The 24,967-nt window shown below is 55.8% G+C and overlaps 1 protein-coding gene across 4 annotated transcripts in view; it reads left to right on the top strand.

The window, feature by feature from the left end:
• The window catches only part of Ctbp2 (C-terminal binding protein 2), a 138,865-nt gene that overhangs the window by 106,134 nt on the left and 7,764 nt on the right, over nt 1-24,967 (top strand). For 3 of the 4 annotated variants that reach the window (XM_077105487.1, XM_077105489.1, XM_077105488.1), the window contains 5 exons: nt 19,299-19,453; nt 19,623-19,767; nt 20,913-21,119; nt 23,943-24,157; nt 24,538-24,668. In XM_077105487.1, coding sequence (XP_076961602.1) covers nt 19,299-19,453; nt 19,623-19,767; nt 20,913-21,119; nt 23,943-24,157; nt 24,538-24,668 — 853 coding nt within the window. Of the gene's footprint in view, nt 1-588; nt 2,267-19,298; nt 19,454-19,622; nt 19,768-20,912; nt 21,120-23,942; nt 24,158-24,537; nt 24,669-24,967 lie in introns of those variants that run through there. The other variant, XM_077105486.1, reaches the window with a different exon arrangement.

The raw sequence follows: 24,967 nt of genomic DNA, 5'->3' as shown, positions 1-24,967 counted from the left end.
TTTTGCTTCTGTAGCTCTCAGGCAATCCGGGTGGCATTTGGGGATCACCTAGGGGAGTGGAGGGGAGAGAGGCTGAGCTCGACCTCAAAACACCCGGGGGAGGGAGCAGGAGGGACCTCAGCCGGAAGTTCAGTGTGAGATAATTCCCAGTCACAGGTTGGGAGGCCTGGGTGGAGCAAGCACCAGCTTCATCAGACTAACAAGATGTCACATGGAACAAAAGCTTTAGGGGTTTTATTTAGCTCCTAATCCGCCTGCTGAGAGCCAAGGTCCACGTGAGCACAGAAGCCAGGAGGGGGACCCAGCTGGCTGGAGCGCAGCCTCCTTTCCGGGACACAGCCATACAGGACAGACCTCGGGCTACCGCCAGGGAGGGAGGCAAAGTTACCGTGAGTCTGCTGCTTTGCCTACTAAGGTTTCGGAGGATAAATAATTTAGGCCGTCCTTTGAAACAGAAACCCCCAGTTGGTTGTTGCTTCCATCTCGGAAGGGTTCGCGTGTAGCCAGGTCTGGTTTTGATGTATGTAATTGAAGATTTATGAAGAAAGCCTTCCCCCTGCGCCTCGTCTGCAGTCACTTGTTCTACCGATGCCGGTTCCCAGCAGGCACGTCAATATTGGCCGATCGCAGAGCTGGGATGCTGCTGGCTGGTACCAGGGCCCCTGGGAGAACACCGAGGCCGCGCGCCCCCCAGGGAGGAGAAGCTCTTTGACGTATGGCCCTGGAGAGGGAACCTGGTGTGAACCGCCAATCCACCAAGCGCAGGACGCTGTCCTGCCAGGGCCCGCAGAACCCTACCTGTACCGGGAAGCCTTGTACAATTCGCTGGCGGCAAGGAAGGGCTCTGCTCCCGACTTTACCCTCTACGACAGCAGACAGGCCGTGATGTCTGGTCGCCACGCCCTGCTGCTGCGGGATTACTATGGCGACCCGTCCAGAGGAACTAGGGTGCCCAGGGAGCCACCTTACTATCGGGACGCAGGTATCAACCGGCCCATGCCCAGCTACGGAGTGCTCGGCAGCAGAGTGCCGTGGGAGCATGTCCAAGGCCAGTTACCTGCCCTGCAGGACACCGGGCACCTGTACCAGGATCCTGGGGGCAAAATGATGCCTCAGGGGCAGCGGCCACAGAGCAGGGCCCCGTCACCTGGTCGGTATGGAAGGGAACTGCCGGACACCAGGTTTGGGGCAGAGGGACCTGCCTACCCCCCAAGCCAGGTCTACAACGATGTTGGTGAAAGACCTGTGGATTCTGCCCCTGTCAGACAGGTGGCCCCAACGTGCCTGGTCGTGGACCCTGGCTCGGCTGCTCCCTCTGAGAGCGGCACAGGGGTGACCCCTGGTCCTCTGAGTCGAGGCTACGGGCCTGCTGGGGAAAGCGTCCAGTCTAAAATGGCTTATGAGAATTATGAAGCTGACCTGTTGGCGTTCCAGGGGCCCCTCGGCAAGAGGAATGTGCTCCCTGAGTTCCTGGCCCTGCTGCGGGCAGAGGGGCTCACAGAGGCCACTCTGGCAGCCTTGCTACAGCAAGGCTTTGACTCTCCAGCCGTCCTAGCCACCCTGGAGGATGCGGACATCAAGTCTGTTGCGCCCAACCTGGGCCAGGCCCGAGTCCTGAGCCGCCTGGCCAACAGCTGCAGGACTGAGATGCAGTTTCGGAGGCAGGACCAGGCAGGTCCCCTGCCCCGCACCCGGTCCAGCAGCTTCAGCCACCGAAGTGAACTGCTGCCCAATGACTTGGCTTCTCTGGGCACCACACCCATGCAGGCAGCACCCCCTCGGGCCAGAGACATGGCTCGCCGCCCCTCCAGTGCACCCTCTCAGCATCTCCTGGAGACGGCAGCCACCTACTCTGCCCCTGGGGTGGCCCCCCAAGGACCCCAAGTCTCCTCCAACTCTGGGTATAGCTCTCCTACACCTTGCACCCTGACCACACGGCTGGGCCCCACATACCCCTCACAGGCTGGGGTGGCCTTGACTAACCCAGGCCCCTCGACCCCCCTCCACCCAGGCCCCAGAACAGCCTACTCCACCTCGTACACGGTACCCATGGAATTGCTGAAGCGGGAGCGCAGCATGGCCGCCTCTCCACTTCCCAGCCCCCACGGCAGCCCCCAGCTCCTGCGGAAGCCTGGGGTCTCCATGGAGTCATCTACCCTGACGCCAGTCAGCCAAAGCCTGCACACACCTCATTCACCATACCAGAAGGTAGCCCGGCGGACTGGAGCACCCATCATCGTGTCCACCATGCTCACACCGGAGCCAAGTAATGCACCCTTCCCACCTCTCCTGGCAGGGCCCCTGGGGATGTGGGAGGGAGGCAGAGCTTTGAGAAGGGAGATGGGTTCCTACAGGTCCCACTTGGGCCGTGGGCACATTTACCCACATAGTCTCGCTCTGCCAAACTGGAAGGCCACAGTGCCAGGTCCAGCTCCAAGGCTAGCCAATGGACATGGGTTCTCCTGGGTTCAGTAGAGTCACGTTGCCAGGCTGGCCCTCTGGGGCAGCAGTACCTCGCCAATCTCTTGTGGAGTCCAGGTTGCTTTGCGGATTTCCCTTTGTAGTGCTGGAGCTGTTTCCTGGAGAGACTCGTCATTCAGAACGGGCTGTGACCTTCCGTGCACAAGGCTTGGCGATTCTCCAGTTTGCCCTGGGTGGCTTTGGAAAAGGCAGGGATGTTTGATCAAACACCTCCCATAAATCCTGCACCGTTCCTGTACCATGAAGAGCACATCATGGTGTGGAAGGGTACCTCCACGGCGCCTGCACGCGCTCTTGCAGACAGGGATTACCCACCATAAAGATAAAAATGTGTGTTTCCACACTTGTGGGTTAAACAAAGCAAGATGTTGAAATCCCTTAGAACTCCGTGTTTCAAAAACAGATTTAGTCTCTCGTTTTGGGAAATACAGTTGGGAATTCTGTTTGCTTGTAGGGAAGAATATATTTCCAAGTTGAGGAAAGGGAGTTTGGTGCTCACTGGTTTCCTTCAAAGCACGAGCCACATGTGATTTACTGCCTGTGTTTCCTTGGGCTGGGCCTAAACTTACAGGCTGCTAACCTGAGCCATCAGAATTTCTAATTTTAATTTTAGAATCTTGATTGAAAATCGACACAGTAAATCCGTTTTCTTCCTTTCTTCTCCCTTTGCCTTCCCAACATAGTGAATCCTTTATCGAATGAACAATTTTTTTTTTCTTTCTCAGTAACTGGCATTATTCGGCAGAGGGTGGAACCATGCTGAAAAGCGAGATGCACCCTTTTGACGGTAGCAGATGGTGTCAGGAACTGGGTCGTGCGCTCCTAGGTTTCCCCCAGGACAGCTGAGCCCCGGGTCGCTGTCATGGCCACTGTTGTCCCAGGGGGTCCTCTAGGCTCTTCATTCTTCCAAAGAAGCACCAAGTAATTTTTCTGTTTTTTCTCTTGCTGGAGATTCTGGTTGTGTGTCATGTGGATTTTTTTTTTTTTTTTAAGTCTGATCTTATACTTTGGTTGACTTTTAATCAATGTGCGAGAGGAGGCGAGTCAGATAATTTTTCTGAGGGCCTGCGCCTTCTCTCTCCGCCAGTCTTTCTTTGCAACCAACTAATTTGCATGGCGATGACATTTGTTGCTCCAGTAATTTCATCTGATAATGGCTGGGCTTGCAAAGCGGATCTGAAAACATATTCCTTAATTATGTGTTGCTAAGCAACGGGAAGGTTTGGTCATAATCACAGAAAGATTATCTCCTCATTGAAGTTGTGGAAAGGTTTTGCTGAAGGAGGACCTGCAAAATTGCCTTATTTTTCCCCCTCCTTTCTGTTTATTTAGCACTGCCTCCTAACAAAAACATTCACTGTTATTTGGGTCTAGGGCGAGGGATATTGTGTGAGCTGTTTGGAGTGTGATTGTTAACACACTGTTTTGCAGACCCGAGGATATTGATTTTTATTTCCTTGGCATGGCAGCCAGCCAGTGCTGAAGAAGTCTGCAGTCGGAAGTCTGCCAGCAAGCGAATTCTCTGTCAAATGATCTGTCCCATAGCAGCAGTTGTCATCCCTGTGCCTTATCATACGTTCCGTGTGGCATTATGACTCTTCCTCATCGGGGTGGGGGCAGGGGCTTGGTATCCCCTGTAGCTTTTCAGCTGTGCAAATGCCACTTGTGCAGCAGGTTGGGTGTGTTGGAGGCAGCAGGAGACTGGACAGTGTGCCTGTAGTCACTTGCCCCAGGCAGGTTGCTGAACCTTGGGGGAGGTCACCTTTGCCTTAAAGGAAAGCACCCTGGACCAGGGGTGCTTGCTGCTTGCTGGGGAGCCCACATTACCTCCCAGCCAACAGGTGGCGATCTTCAGATCCTCAGTCCAGTTGTGTCCCTCCTTGGCAGCACATGAGTAGGTCATCCTTCTAGGGAGCAGGAATACCTAGGAAGTGGACTTGTTTTCCTGTGCCCTTTGGAGAGGAGAGAGAGTGTGTCAGCTTTTCTTTTTTTTCCATGCTTTGGATATTTTACCACTTGCTTCTTCGTGGTTGGCTTTGTGCACAAAAGCGATGGGCTCCCCTGTTTGCTGGCCAAGTGCAGCCTGTGACCCAGCGGTTCAGAGCGACAGGTGAAGCCAGCAGAGATGTGCAGGACTAATGGGCTGTGGTCAGCCCTGTGTGAGCAGCACCTGGTGGGGCTGCTCTCATTCCTGACCTGGCTGGCTGTGGCACAAACCGCAGAGCCTTCCAACAGTGGCTGTCACATGTTGTCACTTGTGGCCAAGGGTTTGCTCCCTCCTGAGCCTCCCTGTGCCGGGTGGCAAGGGCACATCCAGTAAGCTACTAGTGCTGGTGCCATTTCCATCCTAGTCTTCCTAACATAGAGCAAGGCTGGCGGCCTGCAGGAGGCTCAGCCGAGAGGCAGCGCAGCTTCGGTTTCCCTGTGAGAAACGCAGTCCTGCCTCCCTCCCTGGGAGGTCTGCTTCTGCCTCCAGCTATTTGTCTTTGAAGCAACTGGATGGATAAAGCACCATGGGCCCCCCACCTGCGGGTCCAGCTGAGGACCCCTCAGGTCAGAGCAGGAGCCCATGGGCTGTTAAAGAGGCTGACTGGTGACAGTGGGGTCACCGGAGTTGGTCTCTCACTTGCCACTGCTCAATGGGGCACCCAGATTGATACAGGACCCCAACATCATGGGGGTGGGTGAAAATCAGCCCCAGGAGAAGCCTTTCAAGCACTTGAGTCTGAAGAAGGAGGTGCCTCCCTGAGACCCCGCCACAGGTGCTTCCTCAGAGACCCTCGCTTTGAGGCATCCTCTGATGTCTGTGCTGGACAGAGCATAGGCCACTGGCCTGGAGGGCCTCCCAGGCCCCCGAGACCCCCAGGGCAGCTGGGCTACACCAATTCCCAACTCTAGGTGGAGCCAGCCCGGGAAGATGCAGCTCTGCTGGCTCCTCAGAGCCTAGGGGCATTTGGGGAAGGGGTCTGGGCAGCAGCGTGAGGGCTCCAGCCCTTGGGGATCCCAAAGGTGGAGTAAGCCGGTGTGACGGGCAGGTGCCGTGTAAGCTCGGGGGCTGCATTTGGAGTTCACAGGGGGGCGAGACTCGCTCTTTGCCTTCAGATGGGGGTTGTCCCGCAAAGATCGTGGTATTAAAGGACAGCCGTTGTGATTGTGGTGTGTCACAGAGGCCCTTGTGGGGCCCTTGGAGTCGGGAGCACCAGAGTCGCCCAGCCGCCCTGCTCTCGGAAAAGCATCCGTGAGGAGCATCTGTGAGTCCAACTTGTGGTCAGGGCCAGGGAGGCCCCTGGAGGCTGGTGTGCCCGAGCCGGCGTGTGCGAGGGCTGGCATTCTGTGACTCCTGGGGCGTCTCTTCCTGTGGTGTGACGTAGACACGTGCGGTCCAGCCATTCTGGCATCTGGGAGCAGGAAGGGGCTTGTAGCAGGCCTCTCCCAGGCCCCTTCCTCCTGCCCAAGCCTCCCTTCCAAATCCAGGTGCCACCTCTCCCACTGGGGCTCTGGGTCGTTGTTCTCCACCTTCAGCCCCCCCAGGCTGTCCCTGTTCTCAGTGCCCGTGGCTCCTTGCCCTGAGAAAACCCGGCAGCCTGTGCCGGCTGCACCCTTTGTTCCCGCAGCTTGTTGCACCAGGCTGAGGCCGTTTCTGGGTTCTGGACACTGCTCCCAGGAAGGCAGCGGGTCTCGGCCCAGGGACTCACCCAGGGCAGCCACGAGCTCCACTCGCTGCTCTGCCCGCTGCATGCTGGGGCCAGTGTGTTCCTGCTCTGTGCTTCTGTCCTTGTCTGGGAACTGAACTGCCTCTGGGGCTTGTGGGAGTGTGGCTACCAGAAGTCACAGTCACTGGAGGCACCTGGTCAGGACTGGGCCTGCTCTGACAGTGGTGCTTCTATCGGCCCCATTGTCCTCTGGCCTCTTTCTACAGCTCTCTGTCCCTTGGTAGCAAAACCGCTCTGTCCCCAGATGGGCACAGATGGCTGTCTGGGGATCTCTGTAAACTCACCTTGCCGCAGGACACTGCCCTGATGGCCCCGACCCACTCTGGCAGTGATGTGAGTAGGTGGTCACTCCAGAGCCCCATGGGCTCTTGGCCTTGGCTGGCTTGGGAGGGCGCCGAGATCTTGTTTTCTGCCTCGCACGGTACAGGCTCAGCCGGCAGCTCCCGGGTTGGTTCTTACTATGCTTCGCTGCTGGTCAGTTTAAAGGAATTGACCCATGCTTTCCTGGGAGGACACGGTAGCCATGCCTCCTGCTGGGACTTGGCCAACCCTGAGCTCCTGTCACTAGATCTGCTGAAGGTGGCTGGCACCAGTGCGCCATGGCCTCTCTACAGGGCCCTCCCTGGTTTAGAGGGCAGCCCCACACAGTGAGTGGGCTTTGTCCAGCAGGACCTGTCAGGTCCCTGCAGGAGCAGCCCATCAGGTCCTGGAAGACCCACAGGGCCAGGCTCAATGCTGAGCGCCGTATTGAGGTGGTTCTCGGACTGGAAGGGAGAAGCGGCTGGCCATGGGCCCCCCTCTGCTCTCAAGTGTGGCCCTTGCTGAGCGCGCACTGTCCGGTCAGGAACTCCCCGTGTTCCCTCCCCTCAGCCCAGGTGCTGTCTATGGGCCGCTAGGCCTAGGAGGACCCCCCTGGCTACTGGGGTCAGGTACAGGTTGGCCACGGCTTCTCCCTTCCGTGGTCCTCTTCACTTTCTTGGTAGTGTCTTTGAAGCCCGAAAGTTTGCATTTTTAAGGTCCTATTTTTTTGGTTTTCTGCATTTTTGATGTCACCTCTAAGAAAACATTGGTTAGTGCAAGGTCCTGAAAGTGGACTCCCATGTTTTCCTTTAAGTTGGTTGTTTTTAACTTTTTTTCTTTGTTTTTTGTTCTTTCCTTTGGCCACTATCCTCCATAGTAGAGAGATCACCCCCCCACCCCCACCCCCATACCAGGGATTGAACTTGGAGACTTCTCCAGCCCTATTTTGTATTTTATTTAGAGACAGGGTCCCACTGAGTTGCACCTCTCAGTTGCTGAGGCTGGCTTTGAACTTGCAATCTTCCAGTCTCGGCCTCCCAAGCCGCTGGGATTACAGGCGTAAGCTACCACATCCGTCTGTCTTTTTTAATGTGAGGAAGCCAACGTGTATATTAACAGGAAAGCTTCTCAGGTGTTTGGAGCCAATTTCTTCTCTGCACAGCATCTGAGGTGAGAAATCCAGAGCATTTTCACAGACTTCTTGCTGCTCCATGGGCATTTTGTAGGTTTATAAAAGAAAAAGAGTACTTGTAACCCACAACTGACGAGCCCACCTTAGCCACATAGACTTACGTGATCACCCACTGATGTGGGGTGCCCGCTGCCCCCTGTGCAGGGCTTCTAGTCCTTTCTACATAAAGGAGAAAGTCAAGACTCTGCTCCCTCTACGTGGCCTGCACTGTGGCCACATTGACCACACAGGGGGTCCTCGGACATGACACAGCTTGACTGGGTTGTTAGCCCTTCCCCATGGGGGCTGTGGGTAGTAGTCTGGGAGCAGTGAATTTGACCCTAGGAAAGGATTGGGAGGACTGTGAGAAAGAGCCCAGGGCTATGCTCCAGGGAGGGGCAGCCAACCCATCTGGAGGGAGGCAGGGCCTTATCTATCACCCTGGAGCATTTACCAAGGGCTCCCTCCTATGGCATCTGCCCTCTTCCTTTTCACTTTAATGATAAATCTGGGGCTCAGAGAGGTCAGCCTCCTGCGATAGGTCTAACAGCAGCATTGGGACTTCAGCCAGCCTGACTCCAAACCTGCCATTGTGATCCCCCAGGACAGTGTTCAGAACAGCACAGGAAAATCCGTAACGGTATAAAGCTGGGGAAACACCCCAACTTTTCAGCCAGTCCACTGGAGGCCAAGGTCCATGCCAGCAAGAGCCCCACGGTGCCCAGAGGGGCTCACTTCTCTGCTCTGCGACCTTCTGCTGACACAGAGCTCCAAGAACCACAAGTATTATGCATGGCCCATCTCAGATCATATATAGCTCCAAGGGCCCTTACTGGGTGCATGCCTGTCCCCAACAGGTAACCTCAGGGCCACGCCCCTCCCTCTGCATCATGTTGTCTCAATGCAGGGATTTGATCCCTCATTGAAAAGTGAACAATTTTCTCCTGTAGGGTTATGTGGAGTGTAGCATGTTCTTTGGTCCTAAAAGGATCTGACCCTCACTAATAGGAATGGTTCTAACACAACACAAGGGCAAAACTAAACAGGCAGAGAAATAAATGCAGGAGAGGATGAGGCAGGGGATAAGGCCAGAACCAGCTTTCCCCACAAACCCATGCATGAGGGGAGAATTGCTCTGAGCTTCCTGGCATCCAAAATAAAAATAGAAACAAGTCACTTAAAAGATTCACATTGTGCAAGAGATGGGACAGCAAGCCTGTTGCTTGGCAGGACTTTTCCCCGTTGGTCTGGGGTGAATCCTGCCCTAGTCTAAGTGTCGGCTCTAGGTTTGCAATCTGCTTTCTTACATCACACCCTCTCTCCATCCCACACCTCCTCCTTTGTGACCTCAGCTGCCCTAGTACAGCCACCTCCATGTTGTCTTCTAATTTTTGTTAGATACACCAAAGCCACCTCATTTCAAGTCTCAAGGCTCTCGGTACAATTTGGAGTGGTTTGGTGAAGAGCTCCCACCTCCCCGAGCTGGTGCAGGAACCTGGGGACCTGCTCTTTTTCCAGACTGAAAGGAGGGATTGCCGACCACAGAGAGGGAGCTCTCCCTGGAGGGTGAGAACAGCCTTCCCTGCTAGGGACATTCCAGGCGGATGTTTTCTAGATCCAGACATAAAAGTGAGTGTGTGGTGGGTTCTGTGCTTTCCTGTGAACTGGGCTTTGACCTGGAACGCTTCAGTCATCTGAAAAAGAGGGGCATCTCACCAGCTGCTGGGCTGGCAGCGGTCAGCTTCTCGACCTCTCCTGGGCCGTGGGCAGTGTTCCTGGCCTCGGGCCTGCTGGATAGGAAGCCTGCAAGAGCGTTTTTAAGAATCATGCTCCTTTTGGATTGGGGGACGACACGAAAAACTCAGGGAGCTGAAAGCTTGGGGCTCCTGCCCTGCGTCTACCTGAGCTAACTAACGTCACACTGTTAGTTGTGGGCACTTGGCCTGCTAATGTGGTGGGAAATGAGCCTGGGTCCCAGGCGCTCCAGGGCCTTTGGAGGGGCACGGTGCCTGTTCCCAGGTGGTGGAACTGGTCTGATTCCAAGGAACAAACCAGCAGAGGCAGTGACCCAGGGGAGCTCATGGCACCGGGCACTCTTGGGCTGCCCGGCCCACTCTGTTCCTGGGACGCCTTCCCTCCTGCTTGCTGCTGCTCCCTGTCCTCTGTCGAGACCCTTTCGGGCACCAACAGGAGCAGGCATGTCCTCTCGGCCTGCCTAGCCTGGGCAGGAACCCTCCAGAGACCTCCCTGAGGTCCCTGATCTCGCCGTGTCCACACAGTCCCCTTGCCCTCTGGACCCCTGGATTTTGTCCTAGCTCCTTCTGGTGGGTGTGGGCACTCAAGTACTTGGTATACCACTGGTGCTCTAAAATGCTCGCTGGAGAGAGGTCAGGCCACAAGCCTGTGCTCTCCCTGGGCCAACTGTAGCCCCTCAAAGTCCTGCAGATCTCCACCCCCTACTCCCACCCCACCCCCGCATCTCTGGTGACAACCGCACGCAGCCGCCACATGTGTAGGGTACTTGCGCCTCTGGCGATGCCCGGACAGCCCTTCCTCCTCCTCCCCCTGCCTTCCTCAGGCATCTCTTCCGTGTTGCCAAGGACACATTTTAGCTGGGGAAAAGTACTAGTGCCTGGGTCCTGGATCCGACCGGTCCCTCAGGTGGACCTGGCCACAGAGGATTCCTAGGTTTCCTCACAGAGAGCGGGGTGGGTGGAGAGTGACCAGGAGCCTGGCCTGTGACTCGAGGTGCTAGTCCATGCAGGCGGCACAGCATCGCAGTGTCCCTGTGCCCCAAACCTCGTGCTCCCAAGGCCAGGCAGATGCAGGGCTGAGCCCTCTCGGACCCTCAGGGCAAAGGCTCTGGCTCAGGGAACAGACTTGGTGTGTGCCCCCTGGGGTTAATGGTGATCTGTCATCGCTGTCACATGTCCCTTGGGACCTCTGCTCTTCCATCTTGCAGCACATTCTAGAGAGAAGCTGACGAGCTGGACCCTCGGGGATGGTGGTCCCTCTGGGGGTTGGTCATCACTCATGAGAACGGTCTCCCCCCTTGCTGGCTTGTGGTCGGTTCCCTTCATCGACCACATGGCGTGTGAGTCTTGGGACAGTGAAGGAGATGACCGTGGAGATGTTCTCGGGCTCAGAACCCCCAGAGCTCCTGCTGAGGGATACAGAGCGTGTTTTTTCCCTCCAGTCTAACTGAAATCCCAGGAAGTGGACAGCTGGTGGCTGGTCACCCCCTGCCCCCCCAGAGTGACTTCCAAGAAGAAGCCACCAGGGCTCTGGCTGATGGGTGCTCACTGCTCCTGGCTTGATCCTCTTGATGGCCTGACCCTGGGTCCAGTTTCTATTTGAAAGGGACAGCTACCAAGTGGCTAGCACTCATGGGAAGCCCCATAGTGGAACGTGGGGCCGCAGCTCTCCCTGGCCTTGTTCATTGCGGTCTTCCTTCCCCTCAGCCAGCACCTTGGCCAGAGGCTGAGAGCTCAGCATCTAAGGTGCAGACGCTCGCTGGAGGCCACTTCAAAGTTGCCTCCTAGAAGGACGATCAGGTGTGCATGTTGGGGCCCAGTTTTCTTATCAGCCAGCAGCATGGGTATGTGCCGGGTCCTAGGCCCCCGTAAGGAGTCTGGGGAGAAGGGAGAGTGCACGCAGTGTCTGACGGGTTAGCCTTGCTTAGTGAAGGGGGGGCCTGAGGACAGCTGAGCTCAGGAAAACAAGATCCTGGGTCTCTCCTTCGACTGGGTCTCTCCCAGGGGTGGGCTCTGGAATTCTTGTCTGCCCAGTGTCCAAGGTGAAGCAATCCAATGTGACAGGGAGGTTCGAGGTCATGGGTTTGGGGTGGTCCTTCCTCCTGCAGTTGGTGAGCCCTGGGGTTTAGGGCCCGGCCTCTGGAGCCAGGAAGACCTGGGCTGGAATCCTGGCTCAACCACCTGCTCGCTGTGACCTTGAGCAAGTTCAGTGTACCTCTGTGCCTCCGTTTCCTCAATCAGGATTTGAACGAGAAGGTGGAGAAGTGGTGTGAACAGACAGGGCTGGCTCAATGTCGTAGTCATGGCACCTAGGAGCAGTGAAGGGCTGGCTGTTCGCCCTCCCCAGGTTGCTCGGGACTTGATTTCCAGGTGTGTTGTGTATCTTGGGTGCACAGGTGATTTTATTGCTTCGATAAAATATTGAAAATCAATTATGGGAAAGTGGCAGTCGACCGACCGTGGCCCTGGACGTGGGACTTACTGTTTTACAACTTCAGACCAGTCTTGCATGTTTCCCCAGTTTTCGGGCACAACATTGGAAAGTCTGCTGTGTGTCTGATTACTGGGGCACAGAATGTGTCCCCACCCCCGACTAGGTGTAGTGTGCCCGAGGAGGGAAATCCCAGGAGACCTGTTGTCTGCAGGCAGCTGCCTTGAATCTGTAGCTGCGGCTGAGCAGGGGTGGTCTGCGTGGTGGTCTTCCCAGCAGGCTCAGTGGGCCCTTGAGTTCAAGGGCTATGAGCTCCTTGTAGGGCAGCTGCCACCCCTGGGAAGAGGAGGCCCTGGATGGCCAAGTGGACCTCGCAGCTGACCCTGGCTCTGGCCTGGTCACTTTGCAGAATCTTGACATGAAAAGTGAATTTACCAGGGTCCTCGCATCTGGAGACTTGAGAGCCCCCTTTTGTCCTTGATTTCCTCTTTGGCCAAATCGTGTGCAGTTCATCTCTTCAACAGAGGCTTGAAGTTCTGCCACATGAAGGAAGGGAGCCTGGGGGGCACTCCAGGGCTTGTCTAGCAATCCCAAGGGCAGAGTGGCCCCAGCCCTCTGGGAGGAGGATGCCTTGAAAGTTTGAGGAGTTGGCAGCAGAGGGAAGCAGAAGGGCTCCCAGCCCTGTGCACCAGCTCTTGGTCACACACCCTTCCAGGGACCTGCCACTACACGGGAAGCTAGTGCATCTCACACCTGGAGATCAGCTGGCCCCCAAGCCAGTACCTAGGCCTTTGGGCTCCAGGGAAACGTAGAAAGCAGAATACAGGAATCCAGCCCTGCTACACCTTCTGAAAACAGAAGCAGAGCCTGGGTCCTGGCTGCTGGCCTGTCAAGACGGTTTCTAGGTACTTTCTGGTAGTGTCCCTCGGTGGACAGCGACCCGAGGCAGCACCTGCAGTGCTGATATGTACGGGAGGGTGCCGAGGACGGTTCCAGGAAAATGGCAGAATCCCATTCTTCTTGTTGTTTTAAATGCTCTTGCTGAAAAGAAAAGCATTTCTCTGCATAGGCTGCAGGAGCAGCTCTCCTGAGGTGTTGAGACCAACTAGTGACAACAAATGGCTGTGCGCTTGGGGCTGACTGGGTGCTCTGGGTTGTTGAATGAGCTGGTGTGTTTCCCGTGGGTCCAGACATCTGCCTCTCCAAAACATGCAGGCGTGAGCTCACGCTGGGTGAACAGAAGCCCCAGCAAGCCTCTGGGGTCAGAGCGTGGCCCCGGGCAGGAGCAGCAGGTGTGCATGGCTGGTGGGTCCATGGGGGTGGGGGAGTCTCGTGGTCCCTGTGGCCCACTCTGGTGCATCGCCTGCAGTGGAGGTGTCCTGAGGCCAGCCCTAGGGCAGACCTCCAGCTCATGCTGCAGCAAAGGCCAGGCTTGGCAGCTTGGTTGAGGACCAGCTTACTCGGGTCCCTCCATTGTCATCTCCGGCCCTGACTGAGGCTGATGAGGCCAGATCTCCTGAAGCCCTCCCCCCTGGTTACTGTGTTGACTGTAGTTCGAATGCCTCCCCGGGGGTCCCTGAGGGTGGGTTGTAGAGGGAGTGTCATGTCCACACTGGAGGACAGCCTAACTTGGGAGCCTATGTTGCCATCCACTTCCTGGTGCCTGGCGCATACGGGACAGGTGGGCAGAACTGCAGAACTCCTTCCCACCAGGTGGTCTTCGCTGGAGAAAGGGTGGGCGATACCGGTGGTAGCTGAGCGTGTGCAGGTGATGGTCCCACCGCCACTGACTTCACCGGCGGGTTCGTTCACACTCACCAGCTGCTCTGTCCCATTGCTTGCCTTTGGCCAGCCCCTGCCTTGCTCAGGCCTTGGCCAGGGTTGGGTTCACTGTTTCCTGCTGGGCGAGGTTGGCATGATGGGAGCTTTCCTGAGATCCGCACAGCAGTGGGCTGTGCTCTCCCCACACACAGGTAGGGCCCCAGCTGTTGTCATTCTCAGCTGTGGAATGGAGGTGTTAGAGGCCCAGCGAGGAAAGGCCACCTCTGAAACCAACTCCGGGTGACCTGAACCCTGTGCTTTGGGAACAGATCGTGGCTCATCTGGGAAAGTGAGAAGAGGGGAGCGCTTCTCAAAAAAGTTGCATAAAAATTTCAGACCCTCTGTTGGAGGGGGCCTTGGAGAAGGCTCTTCTGAGTCCACCCTGGGATGTGGCAGCCCCTCCTGTCATTATGGAGGTGAGGGAGAGCTCCAGGCCTCTCCCGAGAAAGCCTGGGGTGCGAATGCCGCTGCACCTGCCCTGCAGGAGTCTCCCACGCCCTCCAGCTTCGGAGTTGAGGTGGTCCTGACCTCCTGATTGCCCACTGCCTGGGACTATCTTCCGAGGAAATCCGCAGTAGCAAAGGGCCGGTCTGCCTTGCTGTCTTCCATCTGGGGCTCACTGGGCTCCCACTGCCCCGGCCTTGCTCTTGCCGAGTGTGTCCATTAGCTTTGTTGAATGGCAGACCACTCCAGAATGCAGCTGCAAGACCAGCACCCTGCGAGGGTAGGGAGTGGCCAGCGTCACAGGGAGAAGGGCCCCAAGGTGTGTGGAGGTGGGAGTCCCGGCCACTACAGAAGAGCGCTTCAGGACAGTAGGGGCACCTGCTGTAAGGAGGTGGGGGCGGAGCATGGGGCTGCTACTGAGCCCTTCTTCCTCCCCAAATGCCACCCAAATGCCAAATGCACTGTGGAAGGGAGTCGTAGGGTGTCTGAGGAGGTTGCGGGCCACCTGGAGCACCATTCTGCCTCTTCCTGAGCTCACTCCACTTCTGCCATGTGGGACCATCGACCTTCCCACTCTGTCCATCACAGGAACAGTTGGGCTCCCTAGGCGTGGTGGGCAGATTTCAAGTGGCCTGGCAGGGTGGTGCTGGAGTGTTGTTGGGTCCACAGGACTCTGAGGCCCAGAGTCCTGGCATGAGGAAGTGCTGGGTCATCGAGCGTGATGTCCACCGTGAAGGCAGAAACAGAAAGGCAGGCGAGCTGTGCACACCCGTCCGAGTGAGGCAAGGGGACCTGACAAGTCCCAGCACAACTGAGTGACACCCTCCCAAAATAAACAGGCTGGGCCTGTGGCTCCATAGCAGAGCGTCCCTGGTTCAACCCCCGGTGGGCAGAGGCTCTGCCGGGCCTTCAGAGGTGTCAAATGAGACTTGCAAGGGGAGGGAACCAGAGAAGAATCCGAGCACATGACAAATCTGAAGGTTACTGAGTCTCCAAAATTAGGCCTGACTTTGGCGCTCTCCCAGATCACCCAAGAGGCTTGGCAGGGACCTCCCTGGAGCGCCCCTCCCCACCCAACATTGCAGGAAAGCGCACCTGGCAGGTGACATAAAGCTGATTCTGATGGCAGTGGCAGTTCTGCCTTAAAACAGCACCACACCCAGCAACAAGTGCTGTTGCGAGTCGCCCCCAAGCTGCCCTGGGTCTTTGTGGTGAGGGGTGGGAGCAGGGGCAGCCTGGGTCACTTTCCAGCACCTGTGCTGTGGTTCACATCCCAGGTCTGGTGTTCGGAAGTCCCACAAAGTGGATAGATGTGTCCGTGGGACAAGGGTAGGCCTCAGCTAGACAGCTAGGCCCCCTGCAACCTCCCTGTGCCGGGCTGCTCGGTGCCGGGTCCCAGGTGGAGCCTCTTTCCTTCCCGGGTCATTGATCTGGCCCCGGCCTAGCCCAGTCCCGTGTCTGGTCTGTAGTGTGAAACCCAGGCCTCTGAAGTACCCCCTTGCCATCCCCAGCTCAGGGTCTAGGGGGCCTTCAGAGGTCGGGGTGCTGTACCTCACCAAGGAGGGTAAGTCCTGTTTGGCTGGATTACAAGAAGAGGCTGTTGAATTAAGGAGCCTTACAAAATTTAGGGGAAACTTTGCTTAGGATGTTGGGGGACATGATTGGGCCCATGAGCCATGAAGGTTTCTGTAGGGTAGAATTGGGGCCACTCTGAAGGTGGCACAAGGCTGCGGCTGTCTCTTCTCTCTACCTTATTGTGCGAAGGGCGGGGGCTGTACCAACTGCCTCCTGTCGCCCAGGCTACCTCACGAGGCTTGGCGCTGGCAAAGCATTTAATCTATGACAGCTTCTTGCTGGGTACACAGCACTCTGGATGGTACTCTTGGTCTCGGGGTCTCTGTAAGAGGTGTTTGAGCCTCCCTTTTGGAAGAATCCAGGCCCCTCATCCAGAGCCAGCAGTCAAGGATAGCTCAGGGCCAGTATCCCCAAGAACTCCTGAGTTCCTTGAGCCCACCAATGCTCCCATCTGGGTTCTACCTACTAGACCATTCTCTGACTTGGAAAAATTGTTTTCATGAATTCAACTGCTTTGGCTGCTCCTTTTCCCCTGTGGGGCCCTTGGGGCACTTAGGTATGTTGCCAGCTTTGTCTTCGCAGAGCTGCAGCCTCCACTGCCATGTCAAACATTGCATTTGACCATTTTTTCCTTGCTATAATGAAACACCTGAGGCAGGCTGATTTTTTTTAAAGAAAAGATGCTTATTAAGCCTGAAAGTTTGGGAGGCTGAAAATCCACAGTGGGGCAGCTCCCTGGATCCAGCCTCTGGTGAAGACCAAACAGCAGATGGCATCACAGTGGAAGCATTTGCAAGAGCAGATGACAACATTGCAAAAGAAGGAGCAGGAGAAGGAGGGGGCCGGGCTCACCCTCTTCATAACAACCTTCTGCAGAGAAGTGATGGATTCAAGCCCTCCCAGGGACTCTCCCTGTTGGACCTGTGGACCGCCTGCTGCCCCCAGCTCTTCACATGCCGCATTGAGGACCACACTGTTGATGCAAGAAGGCTTCGGAGGTGCACTCGGAACATGTCCAGACTTGACCATGGAGGCTGCTTTGCCTTGGGGGTGAACCTGAGATTCTCAGTCCCTAAAACAACAAAGTCACATCCTGGGGTCAGGTTGGCTCTTGACCTACAAAGGACAGAAACCAATTCGAACCATTTTTTTTAATGCGCCATTGTTTCTTCACTGTAACTCACACAGTGACCAAGAACACAGGCCAACAGGCCTCAGGAATACCACAGGGTGCCGGGCCTGGAGTCGCACACTGTGCTTCCGGTGATGCAGGAAATGCAGGCAGGAGGATCTAAAGAAGAAAGGGCTGGGGTGTAGCCCCGAGCTAGAGCACCCCTGGATTCAATCCCAGAACGTAAACACACACCCAGCAGCACCATGCATCATTCGGTGGCAGGATCCACCCTGGAGAGCACGTCCCATTTGTCCCAAGTCCCACGCCAGACAGCTGACTCCATCCTGTCAGCCCATGTTCACTCTCCTAAAAGATATTTGTTTTGGGGTTTTTTTTTTATCCAACATGGTGGCACCACAGCTTGATGGCCGGAAAGCCACCATTGTCTTCCATAGGGACGTTCGTGGGTGACTAGTCACTGTTCACAAAGCACCAGCGATGCTGCCTGCTGGTACCCTAAGTTCATGTTAGTTACACACGGCTTCAGCTCTGGCGGTTCCAGGCCTGAGGACAGGCAGCAGCTCGACCTTGAGCTGCAGCACCGAGTGCTCCAAGAGTGTTCCTGAAGGGGAATGTGGCCTGCCATTCGGCGGCCAGTAATTGACAACAGGGGAGTCGCCGGCCTCCCATCCTGGGGAAGGAAGGTGGTAAGCCGCTGATCGGCTTGGAGGAGTGCCAGGTCTTGCGGCCCCGCCTTGGCTTCATCATCTGGCTGGGAACAGGAGCAATGGCAGCATCATCAGGTCCTTGTCAGTCTTGGTGGTGTTGGTGGAAAAGGTTTAACAGCTTCTAACGACTCAGCCCTCGACCTGGTCCCGTTTTTAGACTCCTCATTGACCATGGTGCCTTGGACTCTCTTCCTCCAGATCCTTCTAGTGGTAGAGGGAACAGACCAGTCCCAGAGTCCTGGCGGGGGAGTGTTCCGTTTGCTGTATTTGAACCTTACTCTGTCATGGGTCCATTACGTCCTAATATGTTAAAAATTGTTTGATTTGTGTAAAACATCAAAAAACGGATAATACAAGAGGTCTGCTGGCAGCTTCTTTGGTACTGCGCGACCCTCTAGGACCCTTGTCTCGGCCTCTGGCAAGACTGAAAGGGCAGGTGAGGGAGGAGACTGCATTGAACTCTGGGTTCCCCAGGTGCAGTGGACAGGTTCTGTGGGTCAGAAACTGTCCCTACGCTTTCCCTCACCCTCTGTGCTGGTTCTTCTGTGGCCTCCTCAGCAGCCTTGCACCTGACTTCTCGGTCCCGCTCTGCCTCATGCAGGACACAGGGCATCCCTCTGCTCCCACCCGCCACCTCTACTTAGCCTGAGGCTGTGTCGTTCTCTGCCTCATAATAAAGAACTTCCAGCTGGGACCCAGGCATTGAACCTGGGTCAGGTAGCCCAAGGGTCGTAGGGAGCTGATCGCTAGGCAACCTAGAGTTTGTTACCTGGGTAACGGGTCTGCACTGATGCTGTGCATGGGCATCTTGAACGATGGTGCTCAGCCTCCCCAGATAGATCTCATGACCCTGGGTCCTTGCCTTGTGCCTAGTGTCATAACAACTTGAACTTGTAATCATGCACTCCGTCCTGCCAACGCCCCTGAAAATCCAGCAAGGGAATGCTCACCTGCTTGGTCTGAACTCCTGCTCTGGCACCTGGGGGGACCTGGGATGTCCATCCTGTCTGCATATCTGGGAGTAATGGCCACATGGCAGAGAGCTGGCGCAGGCCTTGCAGCCACCCTGCTGAGGGTCTAGAAGCCACCACGTTGGTCTGCACAGAAGGGCCCTGCCCCCAAAATGGTTCTGCTTGCTCTGTGACCATTCAGGAAGTCTGCTCTGAGTGCCAAGGGCTTCTTGCCTCACTCGTGCCCTTCCCACCACGGACTATGGCTCCTCATAGGTCAGGGAGAGGACTGAGACTGCCCTGGCCACCTGGTTCCACCAAGGGGTTGTCTGGGAGGTTCCTCAGGGCACAAGTCCTCAAGCACTCCCTCATCATGTTTGTTTTGAGGGGCACCTGGTAGCCGTGCCCTTGGGGGCCCAAGGGTCTTGGGGCCTTTGGCTGTGGGCTGATGGTAGGCAGGTACCTTCAGAGTTCGTCTGCAAAGCGACAGCTGTAATGCAGGCACTCTTCAGTGGCTGTAGAGTTGGCTCCCCAGGGCTTCCTGTGAGCTCCTTGGAAGGTCTTGTCCTCACCCCACAGGCCAAGAGATGCTCCCTCTAGGCTTTCCCCTCAGGGAAAACGACCGTGTCCGGAGCCTGCTAGGTCCTCAAAACAGCCCTGCAGTGGTGTGAGGAGGAGCCCTGGTGCTAACCACATGTGGTCCTGCCTCGTGTTCCTGCCCTGCCAGGCTCTGCTGCTTCCTACTGCCCTGGCCTGGGTCCCAAGGGGACACTTGGGACCCTGTTTACCCACCACTTATCCACTCCCTCCTCACAGGTATCCGCCCCCAGATCATGAACGGCCCCCTGCACCCCCGCCCCTTGGTGGCACTGCTGGACGGCAGAGACTGCACCGTGGAGATGCCCATCCTGAAGGACCTGGCCACTGTGGCCTTCTGCGATGCACAGTCCACTCAGGAGATCCACGAGAAGGTGGGCCACGCTGGTCCTGCGTCACTGTTGCTCTCAAGCCCCCACTACGGGCATCCCCAACATCCTTTGCCCCCTGCTGTGCCAGGTCACCGGCACGCCCCTTCATGTCTCTAGTTCATGATTTTGCTAAGGACTGGGGCTCTGACCTGTGCTCCGCCTCCCTCTGCAGGTGTTAAATGAGGCTGTGGGCGCCATGATGTACCACACTATCACCCTCACCAGGGAAGACCTGGAGAAGTTCAAGGCCCTGCGGGTGATCGTGCGGATCGGCAGTGGCTATGACAACGTGGACATCAAGGCTGCCGGCGAGCTTGGTGAGTACGTAGCTGGCCAGGGAGCCTCACCCAGGTGGGCTGACGGGATGGCTGGCTTCGAGGGAGTTTCTGATGTACTTCCTTGGCTCCATTTCCACATTCCTCAGACACCAGGACCCCTACCCCAAGAAAGCACTGCAGCCTAAGGTCTGCAGGGACCCAAGACCAGAGGAGGCCATGTATCCCTGGAGCAGAAGGTGGGGAAGGCTCTGGGTCTCGGGTTTCTTCCATCTAGGGATGAAGCACATACTGTGGGAAGCAGGGCCCAAGTCAGTGCCAAAATAGGCAGCCCCTGCCCAGTCCATGACAGCAGAGAATGCCAGAAGCAACAGGTGCTACCCAAAGACAGGCCCTCTGAGATGTGGCACTGCTCGGCACACGGGGCCCCATATTGTGAGGCTGCTAAAGGACACTTCCAAATGACTAGCATTGCAACTACCAACCTGGTCTGACAACCTAGTGAGCCAAGGGCCTGCCACCTAGCCCTCACCTCATCCCTATTGGCAAGGTACCAGAGGGCCTCTGGTGCTCCGGGATGGCCAGCCATATGTGCACAATGCCTCTTGGTCGGCGGGGCTCCATGCCTGAGCTGGAGCACCCCACACGACTGACACTTGTGCCCATGCATTTCCACTAGTGAAGCCCTGGTGGGCCCCCCCGACTTGCACCCAGGACAGCATCGCATCCTGGGCCACAGTGCAGCCTTGGCAGTAGGAGCAGGGCAGAGGCAGCCAGGCCTGAGTGCTGTGTGGCCTTCGAGGCTGCTCCACAGGGGAGGTCCAAGGAAGAGGCACAAGATGATCCCTCCCCACATCCTGCCTAGCAGTGGCTCAGCAAAAGGAAAAGGGGCCACCCCAGATTCCAGTTTCCCTCCAGGGTCCTCAGAAGTGGCAGCTTCACACATCTCTGCACCCCTAGCATTTGCCTACAGCCACAGCCGCCCCATGAGCCCAGCTTCTGAGCCATCTCTGTGGCGGCACAGAAGCTCAGGAGGATGGGAGGCTCCAGAAATAAGTTTAAAGAAGCCTAACCTCCCTGTTGCGTGCAGGAACCTGCGCTCTCAGCAGGTGGGCTGGGAGCCCTGGGACTTAACCTATAGAACCTGGGGTTTTCTCACCTCTGGGCCTTGCCTTTGTCCTTTTCAGGGATCGCTGTGTGCAACATCCCATCTGCAGCTGTGGAAGAGACGGCCGATTCCACCATCTGCCACATCCTCAACCTGTACCGCCGCAACACGTGGCTGTACCAGGCCCTGCGGGAAGGCACGCGGGTACAGAGTGTGGAACAGATCCGCGAGGTGGCCTCAGGAGCGGCACGAATCCGTGGGGAGACACTGGGCCTCATCGGCTTCGGTATGTGCCCAACATGCAGCTGGCTTGCCCCCAAAGAGCCGGGGATGTCCTGTCTCCAAGAGTTCGCGTTCACAATGGTAGCCAGGGAGCAGCGTTTGCCAAGGGAGGGCAGGGCCAGTGCCTGACCACCACCAGTTTGCAGGGGGTGAGAGGTCTGGGTCAGAAGCAGTCTGGGGACCCTCAGAGGTAACATCTGAACTTGTAAGCCAAGGTTTGTACTGATGCTCAGGATGACAAAGAAGGATAGCATTTTCTACTGTTGGGCTGCAGGACCACTAGGCATCTGAACCTTCCCTGAGCCCAGGGGCAGGGTGGGGAGGATACATTTATGGGCAATAAGCAGGCTGGTAGTTGAGTGGTGGCCTGGGCTCTGTGGGTCTTGAATGTTAGACTGAGGTAGCAGCTAGATGTCATTGAAAGATTGAAGCCAGAGGGTGGCGCAGACTATCCATCAGCCTGGAAGCTCCCTTCAGAGGAGCTGGAAGCATCTTCCTAGACCTCACTGCTGTCATAGAGACCAGCAAGCAGCTGCTGGGAGGGTCTCTGGCAGATGTAGTAGGGGGCAGCCAGATGCCATGCTGTTGTCCATTTGGGGGCTAGAATAGGGACACACCCCATCCCAGCTCGTGGTGCCTGAGCCGTCCCCCAAATCACAGCCTCAACACATGCCAGCTGACCTGTGAATAGAAATGGGGTGGGATGCACCCCTTGAGGAGGGATAGGGAATGTTCTGACATCCAGAATGTTCCCCAATCGCTGAGCCTTCAGCTCACGCTCTGTCTCTAGCTGGTTGGCTTAGTGTCTGACAACCAAAGTGCCCTCTTGCCCCATAAGCCTTGCTGGGGATCTGGTAGCTAAAATGAGGCAGAAGTTGCCCCTCCTGTGGCCTGGTGTGGTCTCTGGCAAGGCTGGGACCCCCACAGCAGCTCTCCTTCCAGGACCCCCTTGCTGAGGTCATTACTTTGGATGTGTGCCCTTGTTTTCCCATTTCTAAAGGCCCAGCGAGCCCTCTTGGTATACCAAGGCCACCCTCTTGGCTTCAGCCCTGCTTTCTCCTGACCGTAGGTAGCTACTGCCATCTTCCTGGATCCCACACACAAACTGTCATCTTCTCTCTGTAGCCTTCCAGCATACTAGTGGGGACAGAGGAAGGCACAGTTGTGGGCTGCCCAGTCACTGGTGCAGCCACCTGTGAGGGACCAAAGGACTGAGCTTGGGAGTATCCACAGCAGTCCACAAAACCCCACTCACGCTGCCGATCAGAGGAGGCCGATGGTGGCTACTCTGGGGGTTCCCTGGAGGCTGCACACATTCACAAGAAACTGAAGGAAAAGGCAACTACTGGTAGCATGCTCTAAATTATAAAAAAGAAAAAAAAATTAAACAAGAGGCCCAGGCACTTGGCTTCTTTCCTATAAGGACTAGTTTTGATAATTAGGTCTTTCATCAGAAAATCTCACAGAAAAAGTAGAAGCTGGTGAATCCGTGGGTGTTTGTGAATGTATGAAAAACAAAACTGCTGAGAACTAACACCCAGCCCCCTTCTGTTTAAATGTGGACTTGGCACTTGGGCTGCTTTTCCACCAGCTCTTAGACAGAGCCACAGCCTCAGATCAAAATATGCAGGAGTTAGGAGGGTGGCTAAGGATGGCCATCATGGGTGAAGGAGACATTATCCTGTTGAACATGGACTCCCACCAACCACACAATGGGGTCACTAACCCTGTGTTTTAAGTGTGACCAAGAGAGGGTTCTTCTGGCACAGGTGCTACATTTCCCAATACCTTGGCACAGTCCTGCTCCTCTACCCCAGTCACTGTGTCCACATGGTAACGTGAAGAGGTTATGGCTTGCTAGATTATGTCGCACTGATCACATGCAGCTGTCCATCTTGATCAGAATGACTTTATGAAACTTTTGCCTCCAAACTATGGCCGTGTCCCAGTTAGATGGAGCTGTAGCAAGAGGGAAACTTCTACTAGCAAGTTGTCCCTCAAACACCGGCTTCCTGTTTGGAAATGTAGGTTCCCTTGCTTTTTCCCTGCCTGCATATTTGAAAAAAGTGTTTCAGATAAATTTTATCATCACGCTAAGCCCTAAGCATCCCTCATCCCATTTTATTTTCAAAACTTTCAAGGGAAGCAGAAGCTGTGTTGAGGGGCCTACAGGTTTGTCAAATCATGGCCACCAGGGAGCAGGGGATACTCTCTTGCCTGTTATGTGACAGTCTCAGATTCCATGCTGGAGCCAGACATGAGGCTCTGCTGCGGGACAGGGCCAGACCTGGCAGACACACACCCTGCCTCAGAGTGAGTTCAGCCAATTTGTAGGCTCAAGGTGGACAGTAATGGTCAGTTTTGACCCTTATACTCCTGGTAGAAGCAAACCCAAAGGCAATTAGTCTGGAGAACAAATGTTCCCTGAAAGATATTGAGAGCAATAAAGTAATGATAATGAGAAGCCTGCTGTGCCAATAAGTGGAGAGGTAAACAGAAATAGGAGACCTTTAGTGATGGGTGGGTCCTTAGAACATTTAATTGGGTGTAGATTTGAAAATGTTCTTTTAAAAATTCCTGCTGTGTGGCAAATATAAGCAACGAGCACTATGGCCTTGACCAAGGAAACCCATCCCCACTTTGACCCCATTGGCCTCTGGGGCGTAATGCTGGCTCAGATACCACTATGTCTTGGGTGCAGTCTTCTTGTCATCAGCTGCTAGTAAGGATGGTGACCTCAGGCTTAAGCAGGAGGTTGGGACAGCACAGGACAGCACACAGTGCCCCCCGGAGATCTCACTCACCTGGACCTTCTGTCTCTGCACAGGTCGCACGGGGCAGGCGGTTGCTGTTCGAGCCAAGGCCTTTGGATTCAGCGTCATATTTTATGACCCCTACTTGCAGGATGGGATCGAGCGGTCCCTGGGCGTGCAGAGGGTCTACACCCTACAGGACTTGCTGTATCAGAGCGACTGTGTCTCCTTGCACTGCAATCTCAATGAACATAACCACCACCTCATCAATGACTTTACTATAAAGCAGGTAATTTCAAAACAGACATCCTCAGACCCTGGACACTTCTGTCCAAAGGTAGTGGCACCTGCCTTGGGCAAAGAGGGAACGGGGAATGATTCTTGAACACACTGGTGAACCCACGAAGAAGAGTCCCTGGGGCAAATCAGTGCTTGGGGTGGCGGGAACATGGGGTGGCCCAGAGCTAGCCCAGGGCCCAGCTGGTCCCCCACCACTCTTCAGGCAGGTGAGTAATCACACATACAACCTCCTGTCAGTATCAACAAAAACTGACCCCTGGCCCTCATCTATCACCAAGACCTCCCACTGCAGCTCTTATTAAACCCCAATTCTAGAACCTACAGCAGCAGCGGCAGCAATATGTAACTAGCTTCTCTTTGCTCCCACAGATGAGGCAAGGGGCATTCCTTGTTAATGCAGCTCGCGGTGGCCTGGTGGACGAGAAGGCCTTGGCGCAGGCCCTTAAGGAGGGCAGGATACGAGGGGCAGCCCTTGATGTGCATGAATCAGAGCCCTTTAGGTGGGTGTGTGTCCAGCCTGACTCTTAACGTCCTGCCAGAAGTGTGCAGGACCCAGACCTGACCCTCTACACTTTAAATGTGAGGCACTTTACTAGGCAAGATTTTTTGGGTAGGACATTCTGGAGATGAAGATTACAGTCTTTCTTCTGAAGACTGCGACGTTCTTGTTTGCTTGGGAAAGAGCCAAAACATTCCCCAAAGGTCATCAGAGAAGGGAGAACACAATATGGTGGTTTGGAGCTATAGACAGCAGTCACTTCTCTGCGGGCATATTCCTTCTGCTTAGAGGAAGGCAACC

The sequence above is a fragment of the Callospermophilus lateralis genome, chromosome 15, assembly GCF_048772815.1.
Source record: "Callospermophilus lateralis isolate mCalLat2 chromosome 15, mCalLat2.hap1, whole genome shotgun sequence".
NCBI lineage: Eukaryota > Metazoa > Chordata > Mammalia > Rodentia > Sciuridae > Callospermophilus > Callospermophilus lateralis.
This window is presented reverse-complemented; position numbering and strand designations above follow the sequence as displayed.